At 42.8% G+C, this 26,739-nt stretch overlaps 2 protein-coding genes across 2 annotated transcripts in view; one reads left to right on the plus strand and one right to left on the minus strand.

Annotated features, from left to right (window-relative positions):
- The window catches only part of tmem266 (transmembrane protein 266), a gene marked incomplete at both ends in the record, with an annotated part of 33,512 nt that extends 12,875 nt beyond the window's left edge, over positions 1-20,637 (plus strand). Inside the window, 8 exons of the mRNA XM_084059569.1 lie at positions 8,706-8,860; positions 10,493-10,566; positions 14,151-14,207; positions 14,582-14,720; positions 15,468-15,583; positions 18,161-18,353; positions 19,829-19,891; positions 20,006-20,637. Coding sequence (XP_083915695.1) covers positions 8,706-8,860; positions 10,493-10,566; positions 14,151-14,207; positions 14,582-14,720; positions 15,468-15,583; positions 18,161-18,353; positions 19,829-19,891; positions 20,006-20,637 — 1,429 coding nt within the window. The remainder of the gene's footprint in view (positions 1-8,705; positions 8,861-10,492; positions 10,567-14,150; positions 14,208-14,581; positions 14,721-15,467; positions 15,584-18,160; positions 18,354-19,828; positions 19,892-20,005) is intronic.
- Positions 20,638-22,293: 1,656 nt separating this feature from the next.
- The window catches only part of etfa (electron transfer flavoprotein subunit alpha), a 60,122-nt gene continuing 55,676 nt past the window's right edge, over positions 22,294-26,739 (minus strand). Inside the window, exon 13 of the transcript XR_014600907.1 lies at positions 22,294-22,429. The gene's annotated coding sequence lies outside the window, so the exon portion shown is untranslated. The remainder of the gene's footprint in view (positions 22,430-26,739) is intronic.

Genomic DNA, 26,739 nt, shown 5'->3' on the forward strand with positions numbered 1-26,739 from the left:
ATCGTGGGTATTACGCTCACTTGCTCATTATCCGACCGCGGAATTAAAGTTGAAAGCAGATATGATAATTATGAAAATCGAGATCTGTTGAATGTAGCACTGAGGGTGCCTGGCAGCGGTAGAGCCAGACCCATATATTGGTGTGGCCGATATGTTGGCCATTATCTGACTTTTTGGACAACATCGGTATCAGCAATTATGCAGCCCCGAATTGAAAACCTGGTCTCCCTATTATATTTTGGGCATGTCATTATAGGTGAACATTTTGTTTTCAATAGTTTTCCAAAAATGTAAAAGAAACAAAAGAAAAGGAAAAGTTCAATCAAATCTAAATGTTTCAAATTGATTTTGTACTTTTGGACAAAATATAGGTAATCAGTGGTCTAGGACGCTACAAATTCGGACCCATAAATCTGGCATTGGTCCTGCTCCATGTAGATGGTTGTCTGAAAAGAGGAGGGACCCACCCCCCTCCTGACTCTATTTCTGACACACAGAGGAACAGTCCTCTCCATCAAATTGGCTCTGGCGCCTGGCACCATGTGTGACACAATAGATGACATTAGAGTGTGGGGTTTGAGGGTTTGTTAATATTCACAGACATGCAAAGTGTGAGATTGTTTTTTAGGCAGAGAGCGAGAGAGATCAAGTGTTCTAGTGAAAAGCCATTTATCAGGAACAGCTTGTCTGCTGCTCCACACGTGGAGGCCCATCCATCTCCATTTGCCTGCTATATGAAGCCCATTTCCCTGGGCAAAGAAGACCAGCTTCTTATCTCGGATGCTAGATAGATGTTCCACACATGGTGTAGGGATGTGAGCAGAGAGGGAGGTTGGAAAAGTGAAGTGATATTTCTCATTTTTGTTTTCACCAGAGCATAGAAATGACAAACATGAATGCAAACGCCAGGTTTAGGCCCCAGCTGAAAGCATCAACTTTCATTTTTGCCATCTGAAATTGATTAGTGCTTTTCATTTGATTGGATTAGTTGCCGCCAAAATGTTAGCTAATTCCCCAGGCATGAAACTGTGAGTGATTTATGGAGAGGAGATATGGAAGCACTAAAAAGTCAAATTGATTACCTATGATGATATCAGTCGGAGCTCTAGTATTCAGCATATTTAGTGCTTAGTTGGTTTTTCGCCTCTCAGGCCATCATTTGCTTCTATTGGCTGAGTTAACACAGATGACTCAGCGTTGGTCATACAGGGAAAGAGATTTAGTCAGTTGTTATGTTGCCATTTGTCTTGATATTATACCAATTTAGGGCAAAGCTCTACCTTTGCTTTTCCCTGGGCAGCATCGCTTATGCAAAAATGCATTGGAATGCAGTGGAAATTGTGCAAAATGTCACTTTGAGTGCATACAAGCGCGTAAAGGAACGGCTGCAAATGAGGGCTTGTACGGCCTGAATGGAATGAAGCGTTCCAACCTCTGCTGCTCGGTAGTCTGCAGCCTCAAGGCTGATCGCGGTCGTGGTCCATTTTCCTGTGCTTGCGCCTGCTGAGTTCAGCAGATTGGTGTGAATTGGTTGGAGTTTATATTGGGGGAGGTGGTTGTGGGAGAGAGGGGGCGGGGGCTGTGTAGTTATCAGTACAGAGAGAACACAAGAGAAAATGGAGAGGAGACAGAATGGCCTTGCTCAGGTCAGATCATTTATAAATGCTACCAAAGCAGAATCCAACATTGCCTTATCAGAAACCACATCCACTCACAAAAAAAGCAGCTTGTTCCCCACCCACTAACCACATTCAGGGGAGTGTGATTCTCTCAAACATTATGCCTGACCTGCCATTTTGTGTGTGTGTGTGTGTGTGTGTGTGTGTGTGTGTGTGTGTGTGTGTGTGTGTGTGTGTGCGTGCGTGCCTGCCTGCCTGCCTGCCTGCCTGCCTGCCTGCCTGCCTGCCTGCCTGCCTGCCTGCCTGCCTGCCTGCCTGCCTGCCTGCCTGCCTGCCTGCCTGCCTGCCTGCCTGCCTGCCTGCCTGCCTGCCTGCGTGCGTGCGTGCGTGCGTGCGTAATATCTGGGACAAGCTAACAGTCATGTACATGATTTCTGAGTTGGGCTGGCAATATATCTTGATGTGAGACTTGATATTGTGTAAGTGTTGTCTTTTCCTTTAAAGGGAGCCTTACAGTAAAAGTGATGTAATCTTCTGAACTTACCAGACTCTTTTTTTTTAACTGCTTTTACCCTAGTTATTACATACAGTAGGCATTACTGATGATTATTTATCAAAAACGTATTGTGTAAATAAATTATGAAAGCACAAATAGTCATCACCACAATATTGTCATTACATTGACATCAAGGTGTTTGACATCAAGGTGTTTAGTCAAAAATATTGTGTTATTATTAGATTTTGTCCATATTAGCCAGTGAATTTAGTTTTTTTGCAGCATGTCACGCACGCACGCACGCACGCACGCACGCGCGTGCGCCCTGCTGCCTCTCTTCTTTAGTTCCTGTGTGAATCGCACCTAATGACTTTACATTGTGTCTCAATTAGAGAAGACAGTATAATGAAAGAGATGCTCCCAGAGATACAGCCTCCCCTCTTCAATAGCTTGGACTGTGTCTCGGACCCGTGCCAAAGCCGCGTCCTGCCTGTGTGAATGGAGGCCCCATGCAGAGTGATCAGCAGACACCTTGCTCTGTGCCAGTCACTCTCAGTGGTGGACACTAATGAAGTACATTTACTTGAGTATTGTATGTAATTCTTTTTAGTGTTTGTACTTTACTTGAGTACTTGTATTTTTGGATACTTGTGGCTTTCACTCCATTACATTTCAAAGACAAATATTGTAGTTTTGACTCTGCTACAGTTCTAGTAAGGGAAAAAATACATTATTAATGAACCGATTATGCTGTACTTCAAATCCTATATTAGAATTGGCTAATGGGAGGACCGGCCGGCGGACCACGTCATCACGGCCATGTCACTATGACTCAGCCATAACCATATACCGGTAAGGAATTCCCGATGCAGCTACGCCCAAAATGAGGGCCAAATTTAATATGAGTGTGTTGTCTAACCTCAATGTGTCGTTATGGCATCAGACACAAACAAATCGGTCAGCTCCATATATGGAGCTTTAGAATCATCACTACCATATAATATTGAGTTTGGGTTGATATTCGTGACCAAATATGGCTATTCACTATTATTGATATTTGTTGTACTTTGCAATTTTGTACTTTTAAATACAAAAAAAAGCTTTTGAATTTTTAAAAGCAGGCACTTTTGAATACGGTATTTTTTAAAGCAAGTGCCCCAGTTGACTGAGCAACGTGTCACTATACTCACTTGTAGTTGAGTAATATTTTGATTGATTGATTGATCGATTGATCGATTGATCGATTGATCGAACAAGTTTGTTAACAGTACAGGTAGTACAGTAAAGGTTATGCTAAAAGGATAACACAAAAACTTGTTTCCAATGTGGTCCATTGTACTCCATTGTGGTCCAGGAGTATATCTATACTTTCACTCAAGTACTGGGGTTGAGTACTTTGTCCACCACTGGTCACTCTGCCCCAATGTGTCTGTCCACTCAGTCCTCCACCATACACGTACCACCTCCGTCTCAGTATGCTATTGATCTCTCTCATGGTCAACCCCCCCCCCCACACACACACACTTCGATCTCCTCCTCGTTGCTTTACTGCTTCAGCTGCCGGCCCCTTGATGTCTATATTAACCTGTCCACAGTACACACCGGCCCACATCCCTCATTTCCTCCACACACAGTGGCCTTAAATGTGTGTGTGTTTGTGTGTGTGTTTGTATGTGTGTATGCGTGCCTGCGCGCATGCCCGCCCGCGTGTACTTGTGCATGTATGTGCATGTGCACACGTGACCTTTCCTTGCCGTATTACCCATTCGATCTGTGCTGACCCTGACCACGGGAGAGAGGATGGCGAATTTCCGTCCGCGCTCACACAGGCTCCTCCAGAGAAAGAGCCTCACTTCCTCATAAATACTTCAGGTCCCCGGCGCTCAAGGTTTAAAGTGATTTTCCCCAAAATTAAGTTTCTGGGCTTGGGAGTAATCCATCATTGCCATTTACTCTGCTTTCAGACAGGGGTTTTCTTTACAGGTTTATTAAATTAATATATTTTATGCCTGGCTTCAGGAAGTGGTCTGAATGAATTATGATCCCATATGGTGCGAGTTAAATGATGCTTTACCAATGGCAAGTGAGGTGTCTCCAGGTGAGGTACACCGTCCATCTCTTAACTAATGGCCCACCAATGGCCATTGAGTATGGTGTCAGGGATATCATTAGGCCAATGTTACTTTAAATCGAATTATACTTAATTGTGCGCCAAGCTGTAGATATGCTATTATCAGTGCGCGACATGCCGTGCCCAACGAAATATCTCAAGCCCTTTATTTTGGCTCTAATCCACTGGTGGCTGCAGATTGACATTGACCATATTCACACGGTGACCATATTCACACGGTGGCCATTTTGAGCTTCATACTCATGGGACCCCTCGACTATGAGGTAAGAGCAAAATGGCCGCCGTGTGAATATGGTCAGTTTCTACTCAGGAACATCTCCATCTCTTCGAATGGTAGCATCAGTCTCCACTGTCTGTCTGTCTATCTCTCTCTCCTTCTCTCTCTCACTTCAGGTGTTGAGCTAATCTGTTGGCATGGGGTGGCACAGAGCTACTGGTGGTGCTGCAGAGGGCTGAGTGTGCCAGTTAGCCCCTGAGAGAGCTCATTGACACAGCATGGCCTGGCTCCAAACACCTCTGCTGACCTTGGCTAAGGCTAGACAGGATATGTAGATATGTAGCTGTCCTCCACCGGAAGTTTTGCTGGAGCCGCAAAATGACTTCTCACACCAAGATCCCCTCTCTCTCTCTCTCTCTCTCTCTCTCTCTCTCTCTCTCTCTCTCTCTCTCTCTCTCTGTTTCTTTGTCGCCCTCTTGCTCCTTCTCTATCTTTTTCTCTAAGGTTCCTATTTCTTCTTCCATACTTCCCTCTCACACACAATAACTCTGCCACCTCAGTTCTGTCCACTTCTCTTCTGGCCCACAGTCCCAATGCTGGCCCAAGCTCCGCCTCTTTCTCACTGTGTGTTGGCATTTCCAGCTTCTGTGCTGAAGCGAGAGGGTAGCAAATTAATTATATCATCGTCTCTTGTCCTCAGACAGACTTTGCCCCCAGCTTTCCTAGTATGAGGGACAGGTGAAAATGGATAGCTGCTATGTTTAAAAGTAGATACACAGCCTCTCCCAGTATGCCTCTTGGACAGACTTAGCCTTTTGGGTCAATTATACTTCATTGTACAATCGTGTTGCTCACCAAAAATAACTGAGTTTGAACCATAATGTTTAAATGGAGATCCATACTTTACGGCAAGCAACACGGTTGTACAAATGTAGTCATTTATTGTGCCTTCCTACTGTAGCTACCCACCACCTTAAACACTCTTACCGTAAACTAGTGATGCGCGGGTTGACCCGTAACCCGCGGGACCCGCGGGTCAACCCAGGGCGCGGGTGGGTCAAGTCAGAATTTCGGAGGCAATTATGCGGGCTGCGGGAGAGCGGGTCAGCCGCTCTCACACGCAAAAAAAATAAATATATCACATGCTCTTGTTTTGTCTTTATTCCTAATAAGAATAAGAATAATAACAATAAAACAGTTTGAATACACTTGGGGATTATTTTCTAACCATGATTTTACAGAATAAAAACAAAATCGCGGGTCGCGGGGCGGGTTGAGCCATAGATTTATATATGGGTTCGCGGAGCGGGTTGAGGCGGGTTGGGTTCCGTCGCGGGGCGGGGCGGGTCATGAAAAAACCCGACCCGCGCATCACTACCGTAAACCCATCCCACCCACACTGCCAACCAGCACTACTACAGTACCTCCCTTAGTCCCTTTCCAATCCATCTACTATATCTGCCTCTCTGTTGTGTGTGCTTTCTCAGTGCATACGTACGAATGGTTTTTGGTGTGGAATTCACTGTTGTGACAGGAAGGGAAAGCCCTGTGCGCTTCCAGGAGATTTGTCATTATTTATTGACCATAAATCCCTTGGGGAGACTTGGCCAGTCACAGTCCCTGATTGGAGGGTACAGGGAGGGGAGCGTATAGGAGCTGGATTTAAGGCTGGCTTGACACTCGCAACTCCAGGCACTGTGTACCTAGACGTCGCGCCGGCACACTGGGGACATTTCCACTCTCCAATCTAATGGAAATATATGGCAATGTGGAGGTAGATGTGTAGAGGGTTAGTGGTTAAATCGCCGGGGGGGGGGGGGGGGGGGTATGACAGTGTGTACAACAGACTGACACCAGGGTTGAGGGAATAGAGAGGTCTTATTACTGGATCTGGATGGTCTCCTCCGCCCTCACACTCTGCTGCTCTCTCAGCAGAGTGTGAACATTGTCCGGGTAATCAAATGAGGGCATCATCATCATCACGCTGTTCGGCGATCATCTTTTTGGCCGGTGTGACGGAGTGGGCCCATGCCGTCCAGATGGTGTGCAGCCACAGTCACACTAGGTGAGGCACACCATGTGGTCGGCCAGCCATCCAAGCAGCCGGTCGGCCAGTCAGTCAGTCAGTTAGCCAGCCAGCCAGTCTGCATAGCCAGCCAGCCGTTCAGTCAGTCAGTCAGTCAGTCAGTCAGCATAGCCAGCCAACCGATCTGGCAGGCAGTCAGTCAGCCAGCCTGCCTGCCTGCCTGCCTGCTGTAGACAGTCATCACAAGCTGAAGGAGAAGAGTAGAATCAGAAAGCCAGGTAGTCGGTTAGCCAGCCATCAGACAAGTTAACTTGAGGTGAGAATAATCCCAGGAAGCACTGAGAACCTAACCTCATTTCACTGAGGCTTGCTGTGGGTGTAGTGTAGTGCAATGTATCTTTCCATGTACATTCTGTACATAAAGATCACAGAACACAATACTGTGGCAGAGCTTGCACGATTGATAGAGCTTAGAATACACGTACAGACAAAACCTTTGTATGGATATTCTGCTGCAGCCAATAAAACATGTTAATGCTACTGTACATGTATAATCACACTGGACAGGACAAACAAGCATTGTTGTTGCTCATGATTGTAGATGAAAAAGGATTTCACATGATGTGCTCCAAAAATAGACTCCAGCTATCTCATGGCTATTCTGGTACATTTGCTAGGCTGGTGCTGGCTGGTAGGCTAGCCTACATGTCGGAACAAAAGGAGAGCTTTCAGAAAGGGAAGAGAACGGCCTGATTAATGTATAATTTATGATCCATCGCGCACCCGACGGTGTCGCATCCTGAAGCCGATCTGCAAGCTCCCAACGCGTTGCATGTGAGCTTGTAGATCGGCTATTTCGGTGTGCGACACAGTCATACAACAGAGGATAAATCAGGCTTTAGAATGTAAGTGAAAGGTTTGGGGGATGAGATGCTTCAATGGCAGGGCAATGCATACATTTAATATTGTGTTGTATCAACATAATATGCCAGAGGAAGCTGAGGAACAATACATTTATGTTGCTCAACCACATGGTTTCACACTTATAGGCCCTCTAGCATGTATACTTGTACATCATTTTTGATCTACTGTACATGCACAATGTTTGTATGTAGATTGCAGAAAGGCGCCCTCTGCTGAAAAAGTGTTGTAAGAGCATTAATTGATTGATAGAAGACTGCACTTTGCCTTCTCAAGGTTGTACACCTCTCTTTTGTCATTTGTGTGTATTGACTCTTCTCATGTTTTTTACATTAGTTTGGCCTTGTGTGATGCCTCATGCCTGTCATATTTACACCCTATATATAACTTCTCACATGCACAAAGTGGTTCTGTCTGTTTTTTTCTGTACATTTTCTTGATGGACCCACACTGTGTCCTCGGCTATTTGTGTTTCTGATGTTCTTTCTAATTAAGCAGACACACGCGATGGTCGTGGATGGTGGGAATTATGCACGTTAGTGGAGAGGTATATAGTCCCAGAGGAAGTGACCAAGAAGAACTCCAGTTATGTGAATTGTGAATGTACTCTACAAAGGGACTAAGCTGTGCTATGCTGCCTATGATATATTATTCTAATACTTTTTATTTGACACCATTCACAAACATGCAACAATGCACAAAAAATAATGAAGTAATACCAACCAGACAGAAACGATCGGAATAAGTGTTTACATGCTGATATTTTCCTGTTGATCTGATTATCAAAAGGTTTATACTGTACAACCTCTCTCCACCAGAATGAAAAATCGTTCCGATCAGTCTGGGATTTACATGAGGTATTTTTATTCTGATTGAGCTGTCATTCTGATTATAAGTGGGATATGGGGTCCATGTAAAGGCAGGTTAATTTATCCATTTGTACGTTTCTAAGTGTGTACAAATGGACATGGACCCTTACGGGTAAATTTGGTTCCATTTGAACACCCTCAGTTGAATAAAACATCATTTTATCCAATCTGAAGAGTATGTTAATAACTAGTCGGCCTACATCTGCAGTGGAGGTCTCCCTAATCTTTCATTGACCCTGGTGTTGGGTAGGGCACCTACTGGTTGACAAGAGTAGTACTGCCTACAACTCATAAGCACAATATTTCACTTGGCCAAGCAGTAATTGCTTCTTGGAAAAGCGGTAAAAGTTTGGTCCCAGGTAGGACAGATTGCAGCTTTCAATGAACACTCTTCCCCGCTCCTCCTTGTCTCCTCTCTCGCTGCAGGTCCAACTGGCTGAAGCCATGCTGCGGGCGGAGGGCAGCCCTGTGGCAGGTGTGTCTGCTGTCAGCGGCCTTCAACTGTTTCCTGGTGGCGTGTGTCATTCTGGTGGTGGTGCTGCTGACACTGGAGCTACTGATTGACACCAAGCTGCTGCAGTGTGAGTGTCTACTCATGGAGCGGTGCGGGCAACAAATCAATGTGATATAAGCGCAGAATGCCACTTTCAATATGGAAATATCGACGGATATGGTTTTGAGAACATGATATGGTCAAGCTGTTTTTTCTATGCACTGTGACTTTGTCTGTGATTCTAAATGCAGTATAGCCACAGCATTAAAGCAGGGTTGGGAAGATTGCTTAGCAATTCTACTGTCCTATAAAATAGAGAAAACTCAACAGTCCAGAAAAATGTTAAAATATCTCTGGGAACGTCCAGATCTTTCCTTGGTGTCAGTGGCCATGACACAATATATGTACGTAAGCCTTTTTTCAATGACATTTTGTACAGCTTGACTCTTGGTGAAATTGTATAGCATGGCATTTTCTTTCATTTGGTATTTTAACGTATTAAAGTGCTTTTGACATTGGATGACATTTTGTAGATGTAGAATCTCATTTTCTTTTATGGTTTTCACATTGGAGGACATACTGTAGTGTAGCATGGCATTTTTTAAGGGTTTTTACATTGGACGATATAGTGTAGCATGGCATTATTATTAGTTATTAGTTAGTGGAGATACTTCTGTGACCTACTGGCAGTGTGCACAAGACATTTTGTGCTGATCGGTCAAACGGTTTGCGAGATTAACTAAGGAGATCCAGACACCCAGACAACCTGAAACATAGACGGACAGAACCTCTTATTGCTAGACTCCTGCAGTCCTGCAGAGGGTAGAGTCCTAAAAGTGCCATATAGACTATTATACTGTACTATGAGGCCAAATCAACACCTTACTAATTTATATAGCATACTATATTGTACCAACAGAATGTCACCATCATTACCTGTATATCATAGATGAATGATGAATGACGTCACAGACTGGCCACTTGTAGTCCTAGATCCACATTGGAGCCTTGTCATTCCCATGTGTATCTGATAAGAAGTAAATGTTTTTGGTCGAGTAGATCATTGCACACCACTTTCTTTTTGTTAATGATGCATATAGTCGTGGCTAGCATACTGAATGGTAATTTAATTGTCAATTCATTCTTCTATCTCTAGTTGAAAGTGTGCTGCTTTAGTGAAATGAAATCACCCTCATCTGCATTCCATTCATTCACCATTTGGCATCAGGGAGACATCTATCATTAAGTCAGGAGGTCATGACCATTACCATGACCACATTACCATGTCTGAGTGACGAACTCTTGCCCTGTGTAAGCACGTCCAGGTCCTTACGAGTCCCTAGAGATGTACTGGACAGACAGGACGAACAGAGGGAGACTATAATGCGTGAGGAGGGTTTCGGTGAACATATAAATTGGGCAATCGAGAGCTGGTCAGTTGGTGAGTGCAGAAAGAAGAATGGGCTGATAGACAGATCACTGAACACAGCAAACAGGCAAATGAGAGGGGAGATGGTGCTTGGGGAGAGGAATGCCTCAGCTGACAGCGCTGATCCGCTGGGAGCTGTCCATAATAAAGCTGACGAATATTAGGAAGGCATATAAATACACACAATGTGGAGCGAGTGCATGAGAGTCATCTCTTTACCTTAAACCAACTCACAATGCATGTGAATGAATAACGCTTTCTGAAATGTGCGTCTCTTGTTCTGTCCCTCAGTTAACAACGCATTCCAGTTTGCCAGTATCATCCACTGGATCAGTCTGGTGATTCTCTCTGTGTTCTTCACTGAGGTGAGTCTCTCTCTCTCTCTCTCTCTCTCTCTCTCTCTCTCTCTCTCTCTCTCTCTCTCTCTCTCTCTCTCTCTCGCCGCGCTGGATTTATATTTATTTAGTTATGCGCTGTTATCGTGCACCCAAAATACCCAATCTACAAGCTCACAACACGCTGCACAGCGCTGAGAGCTTGTAGATCTGCATTTTCGGTGCACAACAAACTACGTCAAGCCCTTGACCACACAAGCAGGCAGGCTTACTTAAAGCTGATGCAGTGGAGTATTGATCCATGCTACCTACATTGTGCAGTATGTGGAGGCATAAAGGAAAGGTGTGCTAGTGAGGTGCACTAGGTGCTTGAATAGGGTTCTTATTTCCAGAGAATTGGGCACTTGAGAGAACTGGTCCTGTTTTTTTGGGGGAAAAACTGGCCATTCTTTTTTAGGGAGAACTGGGCACTATTTGGGGAGAACTGGGCATTATTTGGGGAGAGCTGGTCATTTTTTGGAACCCATTTCTAATCACTCATACCCTGTTTTACATTTCTGGCGCCTGTATAATGGAGCGAATTGAAGCAATTGCTGTTATTTTTTTATTTTTTTTCCACACCAGATGTATCAGTAGACGGAAATCTCTGATCGCAAATGATATGATTGTTATATTCTCATCAAATCAAACTCACAGTAATCAATAATAGGATGCTTGATAAAACAATTCAAACTTAATGCTCAAGACTTTAAGTGCCCAGCTCTCAAGTGCCCACTTCCTAATAGTGCCCAGTTATCTCTAATGCCCACTCTGTTTTAGTGCCCAGTTCACCTATATTTGAGCTCTTATGAACTTATGACTTATCATTTATGAATTTTCATAAAATACTAATGAGCAGGTGCTATGCCCCGTACTGCTCTTTAAAACTGAAGAAGTTGGACTCAAGGCGAGCTGCCTATCATTCCACAAAGTATCATGCTGGGGCCTATTAAACCACAAAACATTGGCCCATCGTTAAAGGCTGAAACAGTCGCTGCCTTTGTTGATATATTCTATTGATCCTCCAACAAAGCCAGTTTAAAATGCAGATGGGGCTTTTCTGTGCCACTAGTTTTGAATAATGTCAGTGCCTCAGGTGAGCCATATTGATTACAGTTTCCTTGGCGCTGGACACATTTGTCTTAGTTCAGTGGTTCTCAACCTGTGGGCCGGGGCCGCGAGGGTATTGCAAGTGGGCCCACAAATAATTGGCGAAACACTACGATTTGAATGGTACTATAACATTAATAGTAAAAGTGATACAAATAAATAAGAACTTATAGTATACTACGTTAGTTCCGTTGATCCAAGGTGGAACACAATTGATTGATTGATCATTAAAATAAGAATTCTCTGAAAATGCACGAGGCCCACCACATGTTAAGTGGTCAGATGGGTGGGCCGCAAACACTTTAAAGATTTTCAAGTGGGCTCTGATCCAGAAAAGGTTGAGACTTAGTTCTTATTTGCTGAATGCTAGTGTGTGTGATAGTGTGTTAACTCTGGTCTAGTTGGCGTTTTACTTATCATTAAAAGCGAACCCCTTAGTGCAGGGGTCTTCAACAGGGGGTCTGGGATCCCTAGGGGGTCCTCAAAGTTAGGCTACTACAGCTTGTAGATCTGCTATTTTCGGAGAGTTGGTGTGGAGGGAAAAAGAGCAGACCAAGGACAGGACCAACGGTCAAGTTAGCTAAATATTGAGGGTTTAAAGGTGAACTATATGAAAATACACATTAGCATGAATCCAACTATCTATGAAATCTATGAAAAATAAATGTGTTTAATCTGCAACACAATTTCATACAATATGCAGTTGGGGGGGGGGGGGGGGGGGGGTCCCTGCTTCATATCTCTCTCAGCTAAGGGGTCCTTGGCGTGAAAAACGTTGAAGACCCCTGCCTTAGTGATTCATTTTGTAACACTTCACAGTAAAATCCTCAGTGTTTATTTATCAGTTTGTAAATCTAAGAATGTGCAAGTGTAACCAACAATCGACCCACTGGTTACATTTATACACATTTATACCCTGTTTTACAGCGATGGTGGGAAACAGTGGGGGTGGTAGTTTTTTTGCTCAGTTGCAGCCTTGAATATCTGAAGGGAAGATGGGGGCGTGTAAGGGGGGGGCAGGAGAGAGAGAAGGGGGGAACAGAGAGAGAACAAGAGAGCGTTTGCCCTCCGCAATCCCCGTTGCATCAGCAGAAGGAATAGAATGCGGCGCCTCTTAATTGTCTGGATGAAAGTACTGCCGTGCCGCTTGTGATGTGTGTGTGAATATGATGTCATTGATGAATTACCGGCAGAGAAGTGACAGGAAACTGAATCGCAAAATGCAATTCACTTTTGCTGAGATGTTCAGATTTTTCTCTTTTTTTAAAAATATATTTCATGCGGGTTCAGGGGAATTATAACTGAAGGAATGAACCCAGAGGATGAACCCAGAGGTGGACAGTAACAAAGTATATTTACTTGAGTAACTTACTTACGTACTTTTTTTGTGCGTATTTGTATTTGTATTTTTGGATACTTAGGACTTTCACTTCACTACATCAAAGTCAAATATCGTTGCTGTCGGGCAGAAACCAGCTAACTCCATTTTGACGCTTTGCATTTTTTCCCATAAATCAGTGCTATTGAACACCCTTTACGTCTATGTGTTGGTAAAAATATAATATGATATAATATTGAACCATTGAAAAGTATTAAAAAGCGCTTCTGACAAAACCAGCTAACTCCATTAGATCCTCAAACTTTCTGCTAAACCAGCTAACTCCACCCTTTTGACCTCCAACCTCATTGTGAGCTTGGAGGTCCATTTAGCTGTTCTTATCAATGATGAACAAAACCTCCTAACTCCACTTTTTTTTTTGTCATTTCCTGAACATTTTGGAGTTACTGTAGCTGGAGATATTTTTTGACTCTACTCTACAATTCTAGGAAGAGAATAGTATAGAGATAGAGAATAGAGATAGTGAAAATAGCCGATCTACAAGCTCACAATGCATCGTGATGCGACGTGTTGTGAGCTTGTAGATCGGCTATTTTCACTATTGTTAACATTTTTCGAATAGTTCTGGAAAGTGTTTGACATTTTGGGGGAAATGTATTCATTTCAATACAGCATTGATATTAAAAAGAAATGTATTTTGTTTATGTAATTTGTACTTTGAATATTTTAAAAGCAAGTACTCCAGTACTCAAGTACAAAGTTGGCACAGCAACTTTCACTTGTAGTTGAGTAACATTTCACCAGGAGTATCTATACTCAAGTACTGGGCTTGAGTACTTTGTCCACCACTATGGTGCAATCATCTCTTGATCACTCTCACTCAATGTTGTTATTTCTCATCTTTAAGCCTTATTTATACTTGCGTTCTGAAAATGTCCGATCTACAAGCTCACACCGCATTGCAACGTGATGCGTTGTGAGGTTGTAGATCAGCTGTTTTCGGTGCAAGACACGATGTGCAACCAAGTATAAATCAAGCTTTATCTCGTCCTCCTTGAACCCCTCCTCCACCCTCTTACCCCCCTCGAACCTCCTCTCGCTCCCTCTCCATCTCTCTGTGTCTCAGACGGTGTTCAGGATCGTGGTGCTGGGCATATGGGATTACATAGAGAACAAAGTGGAGGTAAGCTCCCCGGGGTCCCATTAGTCTTGAGGTTAGGCCCCCCTTCCCACTGCAGTGTCATTCCCTCAATGTCATAATACCTCAGTGGAGCAACTTGGAGATTGTGGAGTAAGACGAAGGAATCGCCTGTGTGTGTGTGTGTGTGTGTGTGTGTGTGTGTGTGTGTGTGTGTGTGTGTGTGTGTGTGTGTGTGTGTGTGTGTGTGTGTGTGTGTGTGTGTGTGTGTGTGTCTGTGTCTGTCTGTCTGTCTGTGTGCACACATGCATGCACACCTTTGCGTTCATAAGCCTGGTGTGTGTGTGTGCACACTCATTTACATTTGTGTATGCGTACACGCGCTGTATGCATTTGGCCAACTTCTTTTCTTTGTCCAGGTGTTTGATGGTGCCGTCATTGTTCTCTCGCTGGCCCCCATGGTGGCCTCCACAGTGGCCAACGGACCCAGCAGTCCCTGGGATGCCATCGGCCTCATCATCACCCTGCGCATCTGGAGGGTCAAGAGGATCATTGACGGTGAGGCTGAGGAGGATGGTTGGGTGGGTGGGTGGGTGGAAGGAAGGGGGGTGGGTGGGTGTGGGTGGGTGGGAGTAATATCCTCTGCATCCTGTCCTTTACTGTAAGGTCACAAAGACAGATACTGCAGTACGGCCTCTGCAGTAGTCGGCTCCCCTCCTCCATTTCATTATTTCACCCCATAGTTTCACATTGTTTTTTCATGGGCGTCCCCTGAGAGCGATACTGTGAGTGAAACTACCTATCCAGTGCACTCTACCATACAGCCATGTCGATGTTATTTAACATACACATGCCTATGGGGCATTTTCTGTGCTTGCTGCCGAGAAGCATGGGTGAGTTTAAGCCCTCAAATGGTTTCAGCTGCATTGCTCCACCTTGTGGCGTTTGAATGGACATGCTCAAGGGAATGAGAATAAAAAATGTGTTGAATTTAATCTGAAGTGCATGGCGCTGATTAAAAATGGTTGTGTCAATGACAACGAACACTGGGCTGATACTAAATGACAATGGATTGGTATGGATCTGTTGAATTGCACCCTGAACAAGGACTGCAGTGTAAGCAGTGTCTCTCTCCACTAATTCCTTCATACTCATCTGGAACTCATTTACAAGCACAACACATGTAAATCGGTTATTTTTGTCAGGAAACACCATCATGTGACGAAGCTTCAGAGCTGAACTACAGTGTGTGTTGTGCATGATGGATCTAGCAATGTCACGTTGTGTTGTGTCCTGTCATTCCAGCCTATGTGCTGCAAGTGAAGGTGGAGATGGAACTGGAGATCCAGCAGTATGAGAAGGCCAAGGCGGTGAGAGAAGAGCAGCTCGACCGCCTCACCCAGATCTGCCAGGAACAGGCAGTATGTCCTCTTCCCTCTCAATTTACTGCCTGTCTTTATACATCACCACGCAGTCCTCTTGTTCTGTCAGCATCCAACCACGAGAGGGCAGCAAATTACCAAGGAGAAAGATTACATGTAAACAATAAGATGAAACTAAATAATTAACAGACTTTATAAGAGATGCTGTAGATTCGCAATAGCCATGTTTCCCCACAAATATCCTGTGGGTATGAGACACATGTTAAACATCTTCAAACAAATTATGGATTATTGTATAAATTATTAATTGAGTGGTATTATTGCACAAATCATTTCCCCTTGCTGCAGAGTAGTGTTCTATATTGTTCCCATGCTGGCCCATGAGAAATAGCATAGATCACTGGTTCTCAAAGTGGGGTCTGGGGACCCCCAGGGGTCCTTGACAGGGTTCCAGGGGGTCCCCAGCAAAATGTGTTAATAGTTAATACAGAATCACAATCATTTTAACCCCTTTATGCATATGTTATATATTGACTATTCAAAAATAGTAGATATACAAGCTCACAGCGCATCACTTAATGCCGCACTGCGAGCTTGTACATCTGCTAGTCCAATATATATCAATTTGGGGGTCCTTGACATGAAAAAGTTTGAGAACTACTGCCATAGATGACAGGGAAGCACCAAAGAAAGCACCAAAGACAGGGAAGTACAGTACTATAGAACAGGGTTTCTAAAAGTGGGTGCCGTGACGCAAGTTGGAATTTATCAATATCACTTCAGTTTAACCACTTAGACCCTCTATAGTATAGTTAGTACAACGGACCTGAGTTGCACTGTACTTGGTGTGTTCTTTCTCGATCTATGCCAAATCGCTAAGCCAAAAATAGCAGATCTACAAGCTCACTGACATGATATGATACTGATCATGATACTGACCATGACTAACCATGATCCTGACCATGATAGAGGTTAGTGACCATGATGCTGACATGATACTGACCATGATACTGACTTAATCTTCTACAGTATAATGTTGTATTCCTTACCTTAACTGCACCGTCTTGTATGAATTGTTCAGTGCATTATAGGTGTAAATGCACTTGAACTGCACTTTTGTGCTCCAAGCTCAATGCACTCTATAGTCAAATTTACTCTGTACTCAATTTAAGGTTTTCACTTATGCATTTAGGTTTCCAGCCTTTTTTTTAAATAAATAAATAAATAATAATAATAATAATGAATGTGATTTATAATGCACTTTACATTTGAACAAATCACAAGTGCTATATTAAATATTTGCATAAAAACCATCACACCACTGTAAAAAAGATCTAACGAAGCAGAAACAAAACATAAAAAACCTGAGGGCATAAAGCCTAGAGCCAGTGTCGCAAAAACAAAATGCTTTGTTAAAAGGGTAGGTCTTTACTAAGAATCAACAGACTGCGGTGCTCTCAGGTGGTCAGGGAGGGCATTGCACATAGCTTGGTTTTGGGGGTTTTGAGGAGAATTATAATGACCATATTCTTTTACCACCTGATAGAGCACATAGAGACCTTTAAAATGATATATAAACGAAACTTCACCAAAAATGTCACATAAGCCCTTTGCACTCCAAGCCCTCAATACACTTCATGTTTTTAATCAATTGATGTGAATGATAACCACTTCAACTTAATGATATTCCCCGCTAAATAACAGTATTTAGAATGACAAAACTGAAACATACGTACAGGTCCATTTTGGCTGAGGACAAGCCATTTTTCAGGATTTGTAATTTTCTGAATTTTCAGAAATGTTCAGAAGAAAACAATATCTGAAAACCTAATGAATGGTATATTATTTTACAGAACAGCTCACTGAAATTAACCATCTAATCAGTTTTATAGGTTTTTGAATTATTCAAGTTTTATTCCTTTATTCCTTTATTCCCTACAGTTCCAGGACAGATAGATAATGTACATTTCTTGTATAATGTCCCATAGGGCTTAGAGTGTTGATTTTGACAGCAAATTCTGATTCAGTTTTAGTCATAGTCTTTTGAATAAAATTCCATTTAGTTTTAGTCATATTTTAGTCATCTGAAATGTTTTACTGTTAGTCTAGTTTTAGTCGACTAAATATCATAAGATTAATAGTCGACTAAATCTACAGTTGATTTAGTCGACTAAAATGTATTTTGGCGGTGCCTTGATGGCGTCGTAATGGCTGATTTCACACTTGGTTGCGTGCTGAAAATAGCCGATCTACAAGCTCACAACGTGTCCCAGCACGACGCGTTGTGAGCTTGTAGATCTGCTATTTTCAGAGCACACCCAAACATAAAATGACTTGTCTTTTAGTTCTACTGGATCTCTTCTCCACTAGTCCCTCCCAAACATTTTAGTCTAGTTTTTAGTTTTAGTCTTAGTTTTAGTCATCGTATAGCTTAGTTTTTATTTTGTTTTCGTCAGTGAAAAAAGGTAGTCGCCGAACATTTTTCGGCATAGTTTTAGTCGACGAAATCAACACTGGAATTAACTTTCCTTTCAACGTGTCACGATCAGTTCATATTTTCACCCTCTCTCTCTCTCTCTCTGACACGGTGTCTCTCTCCCCCTCTCATCCTGTCAGTTTGAGATCAGGCAGCTGCGAGCCCACCTGGCTCAACAGGACCTGGACCTGGTGGCCGAGCGGGAGGCGGCCATGCAGATCCATCATGTGTGGGGTAAACAGAGCAGCAGCTTCCAGGAGGTGGACGGCCTGGCCCCGGGGGCCCCTGAACACCCCGCTCAGGTTAAAGCCAAAGAGCCTGGAGGTCTAGCAGGTAACGGAGCTGGAACCCCCACATCCTGTGTATTGCAGGCTGTGTGGTTTAGACCAAAGGTCTCTTAACACCTGGGAGATATTAAGGCCCTGCCTGCTATATCAGCCCACATATTCCATTGCTAAGTATGGCTGTTTGAATGCACAGATGTTCTCTCTGAGCCCTCGGTGACACGCTCAAGGGACTGCTTTTGCGATCTGTCAGGTGAAAATTTTGCATCTTCCAGTAAAAACCAACAGCCACCCCAAACACAAAAGGGAATGTCATTGTCATCATTCAGAGATGGCTTTTGGGGCTCAGACATGTAATAAAGGTCAGAGGTACAGTATATCTGTAAAGGTCACTGGAAACAATAAACTTTAGTAGCAACTAGTGTAAAATAGAAGGTCACAGCACACTGTATTAATCATGTAATCGTATAGAATATATCACTGCTACAGTCCCTGCAGTATTTTAAGTCGGAAGGCAGGACAGTTGATTAAAGATGGACATTACACACATACACACACAAACAGGCCCGGCAGCGCTCAACATTCATCTCTGGATCTACACTCAAAACATTCCACAGCCATACTCAGATGAAGAGATGGACTATAAACCTCTCCAAACGTGACGGGTCATAACTTATAGGACTTAAAGGAACAAAGCGCCGCTAGTCCCAGTGATGTCAGGGCTCAGAACTCTGAAGCCATTCCTTTATCAAAACTATAAATCCAACCTTGTGACATTGCCACACATCTGAGCCACCATGTGTCCAGTCAGTTATTCAGACAGCCTTTTAACTGAACCTGCTCCTCACATGCTCATGTGTTATTAATCACTCTGAGATAGTCTCTGTCACGTCTTTCAGGCTGAGCGTTGCCCAGCCCCCTCCCGGGACATTCACAATATGAATATTTGAAGTACAAATATAAATGAATATAAGCCATCAGAACGCTCTGGTGGGACTCTGGTCTGGATAGCACTTAACGATATTTTTAAAGTGGACTGATTTAGGGTCAGCGAAATACACCCCCACCGTGTGTTTGCTGTGCTTTGGTCATACAGGCCCAGCAGGCTTTCTGCTGTCCAACTATAACCAAGTGCTATGGGTGGTAAATCATTCAACAATCTACTGTACAAAGATGTCTGAAATCCTGCGTTCCCTCCGGTCATATTAATCATTGGTGAACCTATAAACACCGTGAGGAGAAGATTCATGCTCAGCTCAAGCAACTCTGAGACAAAGGGCTGTCTTAAATAAAAGTCATAGTTTAGACAAAAACATGACATTTCTGTCTAGTGAGACCAAATCTGATGAACATCTCACCAGACAGAAACATCATGTTTTTAGCATTTAGAGTCACTTTTGCTGCAACCACCCAGCTGTGTTGTACCTTCTAGTCTCTAAATCTGAATTTACGAACACGTCAAGCATTCATTTTTATTATGTTCGAGACAATAAGGCATTAAGTTGGCATCTTTATTTCTTCCAGATCATCTCGTTCAAGATGACATGAACAACTACATAAGCCAGTACTACAGTGAGCCAAGCAGTGGTAAGAACCTGCAGGATTCTTCTCTCCATTGTCACTTTCTACACCGGTATTAATATTATTATTGCTGTATTCCATCCATTCCAGTGTACAGTATATATACTTTTTTCCATGCAGATATTGGCATCCCAGATCCAGCTGCATGTGTTATCACCACTGCAGCCATCGACGTGCACCTACCTAACAACCCCAGCCAGCTGCCCTCCACGTTGGTGAGTGCCGACGCGGTGCCATCCGGCCGCCTGCATCGGACCGGCAGCTCAGTGAGCGAGGCCTCCACCTCGCGAGACTTCAGCGCCCGCCAGCACAGTTTCAGCAGCCACACCCTGGGCTCCACGACGGACTGCAGCTCCACGGTGCGAGAGGCCTCCACATCCACAGACTACAGCGGCCAGCGCTGCTACCCACCACCCTACAGCAGCCCCCTGGCCCTGGGCTCGCAGGGCGCCAGGGGCCATCCCTGTGCTGTGGTGCAGGAACTGCTCTCCTCGCTGTCCGAGGACTCCTGTATGGGCCAGAAGGGTCTTGATCCTGTGAACCTGAAACTGCCCAGCCCCACGGACTCCACTAAGACCAGCCCCGAGCTGGACCACCGTGTCAACATCTACAACAAGAGGAACCAGGAGAGCCGGGCCGGGCTCAACAACAAGCCCATTATCCACATGCAAAGCAATGAGCCTCTGCTTGAGGAAAAGTACAGAATGATGGAGCCAGTGGACACCCCAGTAAACCGCCTTTCAGAGACATAAGACAGGCTTTGAGGAGGGGGGCCTCACTCCATGTCTATGTCCCCTTGTTCTCTGGAGGCCGCTGACATCCTGTTTGTCCGACCACCCCTTAATGCTGTTAGTTTAAGGACAGTGATAAACGGTAAAAGGAAGGTCTGCACATTGTAGCCCTCTAACACTGTGTGTTTTGAGCCCATGCTCTTCTTCAGACTGCTGTCTGCTGTCAGAAGTAGAGCATGTGCTCAAAATGTCATGGTTGGATGTTCTAATAAACTACACCTAAGGGACCTACTGTGCAGTGTGTGGACCTTCCTTTTACCTTTTATGATTATTTTCTTTGGGTTCAGCACCTGCCTTCAAATGGTGTGTGGATGTGCGTGACTTTTGTGAACTGTTTGAGTTTAAAGACAGTGGAACGGACACATGTGTCTTTGCCACAGCAGCGTGTCTTTGCCACAGCAGCACACAAAAGGAGTTCATGGACAGACAGAAGGAGGTCATGGACAGACAGAAGAAGGTTGGTTTGTTGTCAGGCATTCAATATCTATCAGGAATTCACTTAGGAAAAAAAGAAAAAAAAACACTTCAGTGAGTACCGTGAAAACATTACCAAAAGAAACCAGCAATGGGGCTTCAGCCCAGAATTTTCTGATGACAGGTTTGTGCATAAATCTGGCTTTGATGTGTTATGCTGGTCACTGGGCAGGGGATGGTGCTTTGTTCCTCTAATACACTTAGTCATTAATGTAGGCACTAGACTGATGATCATTTATTGGAAAACCAACAGCTGCACATCAGTTGTCCCAGGCAGATTAATCCTAAATTAGAATTTGATTAGAGCTCACGTATTGGTCATCAGCCTAGTCTCCAGTCTCTGCACACTCACAAAGAACGGTCCTCTTTGACAGGACTGCTGCAGGGTACAATTTGATCTATGGTCAGATGTTGAGCTGTGATCTCAACCTTTCTTATCTTTGTATAATTACCAATGCTAACATTTGTACTTCTATGAGTGTCAAAATTCGGCAGATGACAGATTCAAGCGCTGTAGAGTTTTTATTGTCCAGGTGCCACAGCTAGAGTCTGATCAAACCCAGTGGAGACAGTTTACACAGAGTCTTCATTTACAATCTATACTATTTCCCATTTCACACGCTAAATTATACAAATTACCCATCTACCTGTATAGGTTTGGATTTCATATAGTAATTAAGGTCTAAAGTTTTCAATTTTCATAATTTAAAAGCTGTGTAAGTATTACTGAATGGGTTTGATCGAATTCCAGCCAAGTAAAATTATGGATTTAAAGTGGGTACTGTTTTAAAGTGTTGTTCAGAAGGCAAAGTATTATAGCATGAACCTTTGAGATTTGCTTTTTAGATATTGCAAACTAATCCTGTTCATTTTAATGTCAACAGGCATTTTGTATAATGACGAAGCAACTAAATACAAGAAGCAAATAAAGAACAAACATGGCAAAATTAAAATAATTATCATTTGTTTTTTAATTCAATAGTTCAAACCTTAACGAGTTTTCCTCTAATGTCTCTGATGAAGTGCTCCACTTGCAGGTCTACATGAAGAATTGCATGATCAAGCCAAATGCATCATGGACTGCATCAAACCCGAAGATAATCATAAAGTTAAAAACTATGTTATGCTGTAATGGATATTACAAATATCCCCAACAGAAACCATTATTCATATATTATTCAAAGACTACACAGTGTAAAATACATACAAACTGATATTTGTAAACTGAGAATGTTCTGTTGCCCGCCAAGGAGAAAGTTGATGAGAACATAAATTATGCCTCCTCAAGGAGGCATAATTCCTATGGAATCGCTTTCAGAAATCATTGAAGGCAGAGGTTGTAGGAGAGGTCCCTCATTGGTTGCATTGTAGTTTCATTACCTGCCAATCTCAGACCGTCCGATATCAGGAGATTTTTTTTTTAATTCCTGGGGGGGGGGGAATAATTGACAAATATTAGCCCAGGGACCCCCATTTGAAAAGATATGCCAGGGACTCAACCATTTAGATTTCTTGGGGGTCCCAATCTACACTGTATCACCATCATCAGTGTTCATTTAACTCTGAGAGTGTACAAATGGAACCAAATGGACCCGTTAGGGTCCATTTGGTTCCATTTGTACACTCTCAGAGTACACTTTCAGAACACTCTCAGAATCTGCTGTTTTTGCTATTTTAGAATGTTTATGCTGAAAAGTAACAGTTTTGGCCATAATGAGGTTTCCGCCCGACAGACAATATATTCATATTTATATTGTACATGCAAAATTGCTGCTATACGAAAACGTATTGTTACTGCTCTGTTTCTTATTTTCATTTGTAATAAAATGTCACTGATATCAAGGTATTCTTCATTGTACGTATGGTCCAGTACAGGGGTCTTCAATGTTTTCAGGCCAGGGACCCCCTAGCTGAGAGAGAGATGAAGCAGGGACCCCCATATTGTATACAATTGTGTTTCAGATAAAAACATTTCTTTTTACTTAGTCTGCTCTTTTTTCCCTCTACACCTAGCCTCTTTGCCAAAAATAGCCGATCTACAAGCTCTGAACGAGGCGTTGAGAGCTTGTAGATCTGCTATTTTCGGCTAATGTTCCCCTCAGAAAAGGAATTCTAGGGTTCAAGTGTTTAAGTACGTACAGTACTTGAGTAAATGTACTTAGTTACTTTACACCACTGCATCCTCCACACAGCAGTAGATGATTTAGTGCTGATCACTTGAAAGCAGTCTGGGGATCCATTCACTCTGCAGGGTGAAGATCTGGTTGGAAAACGGAAACGGAAATGATACCTCCACGTACGTGTTTAACACACCGGATCCAGTAGGCGGAGCTCTAGACCGGATGTGATACGGGTTTAAATTCGACGCAGGCGCGCCACGGCTGGTTCCAACAGTTTGTTTGCAACGTCGTGCCACGCTGCTCTGTAGAGAAGGTAAAACTGATGTTTGATTTATATCAACATGACACGTTTTTATCCACCGATATTTAACACCATTATTATTTAAGCATTCGAGGTGTTCTAGGACTGAAGTATTATTTATGACACCAAAATGGACATAAATATGAAATATTGTGTTTTACAACCGAGGGAGAAAAATACATCAAATTTTTATCGAGTCTGACTTTTACCTCATAGATATGCAAATACGTCAAAAGTGATAAAATACTTATATAATAGTCTTGATCCAAGGCTATTGCATCAAACAAACATTTTTCCAAATGATCACAACTAAATTGTCACCCAAAGTTTAAACCTGGCTTAAACCACACTCACTGTGTGGGGGTTTGTAGATCTAACCCTGCCATACATAACATTCATGTAGATTTATAATCTATTTAGGATCTTGGGTCAATTTTGGTCAGGGATTTTATTTATGGTGATCTTGTTGGTAGTTTTAAACGGCTCATAAATCCCCATAAATGAACCCAATCCAACACATAAAGCGTTTAAACCCAAAGCCACGGATGTTACCCGTCCATACGGGTCAGGTTTGTTCCGTAATATTACTTAACGTTGAATAAAGACGCGTGTATGTGTCTGAACGCTGTTCTATTTCCACATTCACTTGGAGTGTAATACCTGCGGTCACCTGCTGCAACAGTGCCACTTTCCCAAATAGTGTGGTTTTCTGTGTTTTAAGGATCTTGCGTCTACACATGTCAGTTATACATTGTAAATATAAAGTGATTATCTTAAAGCCATGTTATCCGTACATACGGGGTGTTGGTGTTCTCTTTATGTTCAGTATAGTTTAATAACGAAGTGTTTTAATCCCGTTTGTGGATGAACGTCATTGTATTTCCTGGATTACATGGGGTGTAATACCGGCGTTTCTTACACCCATTGAATGATATGTACATACATAGCTCCAATCGGAACCTCTCCCTCCGCTGTATAGCTCCGAGATGAGGTTTCACGTTTGTGGGTGCCGTTTGAGCAGGACATTTTCGAATATTGTCCACTTTACATGTTTTTTTTAATTATTTTTTTTTACCCCTTTCTGCACATCGTATCCAAAAAGTGCAGCTTCTCTAAAATGCTCTCAGATGTTTTAATTTCTAGCGCGCAATAAAATCTATCCAACGAGTTGAAATAAGTGTTTAAATAGCTTCTCTCCTAAATGTTTTAAAGACATACCCGGAAGTTGCGCCCGCAGAGGCTACATTGCTGATTCCCCTACTGGTGAAATGTTGAATTGCACCTTCCTAATGCATAATATTATGGAACCGGCCGAGGAGAGAAGCTATTTAAACGCTTTTTTCAACTCGTTGGATATATTTTATTGTGCGCTAGAAGTTAAAACATCTGAGAGCATTTCAGAAAACCTTTACTTTTTGGATAAGATGTGCAGAAAGGGGTAAGAAACATGTAAAGTGGAAAATATTCGAAAATGTCCTGCTCAAACGGCACAGGGCCACGTAGGACCTCACCTCGGAACTACATAGCGGAGGGAGAGGTTCTAAATGGGGCTAATAATAGTGATATTCTGACAGACCAGATTGCAACGTTTATTAATTGAATAATACGGAATATTACTGAACACAAAGGGTCCGTATGGTGGGATAACATCTGTAGCTTTGGGATAAACACTTTGTATATAGAGTAATATACATTTATCAAGATGTTTGAGACTTTAACATGGAACTAACTACACACACTATTTTTTGGAGTGTTCAAGAATGTAATAGATAGGATCATAATTAGCCTTGGTCCAGAGTGTTAGTGAGTTATCTCTAACGCTCTGCCAGGCGCTCGGCTCTGCTTATAGACGAGGAATTCCACTTCCCTGCGAGGGCTCCAACTGTAGTCAAAAATAAACAAAACCACTTCACTACTCACCAAAACAAAGACTGTTTTGTGTTGTTGAAAGTCTATTCTCGGAGGTGGGAAGCCTCTCAGCACCCCACATTCTCTGTAAAATACACTTTTTGGCCAGAAAAGAAAATATTTCACCGGAAGGCAAAATCTGGTCAATAGAAAAAAATCCATTGACCAGATCTGTAGAGGGCGCAGTGGAGCAACCAAAAACATGTTTTTCTTCCGGTGATATACTTTCTTTTCTGGCCAAAAAGTGTATTATACAGAGAATGTGCGGTGCTGAGAGGCTTCCCACCTCCGAGAACAGACTTTCAACAACACAAAACAACCTTTGTTTAGGTGTGTAGCAAAATGGTTTTGTTTATTTTCACTACTGTTGGAGCCCTCGCAGGACAGTGGAATTCCTTGTACAAGCGCAGAGCCCAGCAACTGGCAGAGCGTTAGAGAGAACTCACTGACGCTTTGGACCAGGGCTAGATCATAATAAAACCTTATTTGTACAGCACCTTTTCACATTTCATACTTTTCATGAAATATCTAGAACAAAACAAATGTAAAAGCCTATTAGGAGAGATAACAGTGCTACATTGTAACAGGAGATTAAAAACTCTATTTACTCTTTAGATTAATCTAAAATAAATATCGATCAAAACCGATAACAATAATGATGAGTCTTGATCCAAGGCTAAGATGAAACTATAATATTGTCTCCATCGGGAGGAAACCTCATTATGTCCAAAACCTTTTTCAGGATTCAAAAATGGTAAAAGTAGCAGATCTACAAGCTCAAAACGTGTCGCTTTGCGCCACGTTTCAAGCTTGTAGATCTTCTACTGTTGATGCTTTATGCGACGCTGTAGTATAGATCAAGTAGGACGAGAGATTTCTGCCCGACGGTTTCGAACACTAGCCTAAAAAACGTAAAGGTAGGGTAAGTGATTTACTTTGGTTAAAATAAGTGTTAAATAGCTCTATATTGTGAAAGTACTTATTGCTATAGAGTGTTTGTTCAGTAAAAGGAGTCTTCATGTCTCTCCAGCTCTTTATTAAACAGAACATGCATTTTCAGTGCCCTCTCCTGATTGGCTTAAATGTTGTCACCTACCTGAACATGTACTATATTCTGTTTATTAAAGAGCTGGAGAGACCCCTGTGACCAAACAAACGCTCTGTAGCAATGATTACTATCAGAATTAACCTTTTAACAAAAAAAAACGAAAAATACCAAAAATATAACTTACCCTACCTTTAATAATAATAATAATAAAC

This window comes from Gymnoscopelus microlampas (genome assembly GCF_963454915.1).
Source record: "Gymnoscopelus microlampas genome assembly, chromosome: 6".
Lineage (NCBI taxonomy): Eukaryota > Metazoa > Chordata > Actinopteri > Myctophiformes > Myctophidae > Gymnoscopelus > Gymnoscopelus microlampas.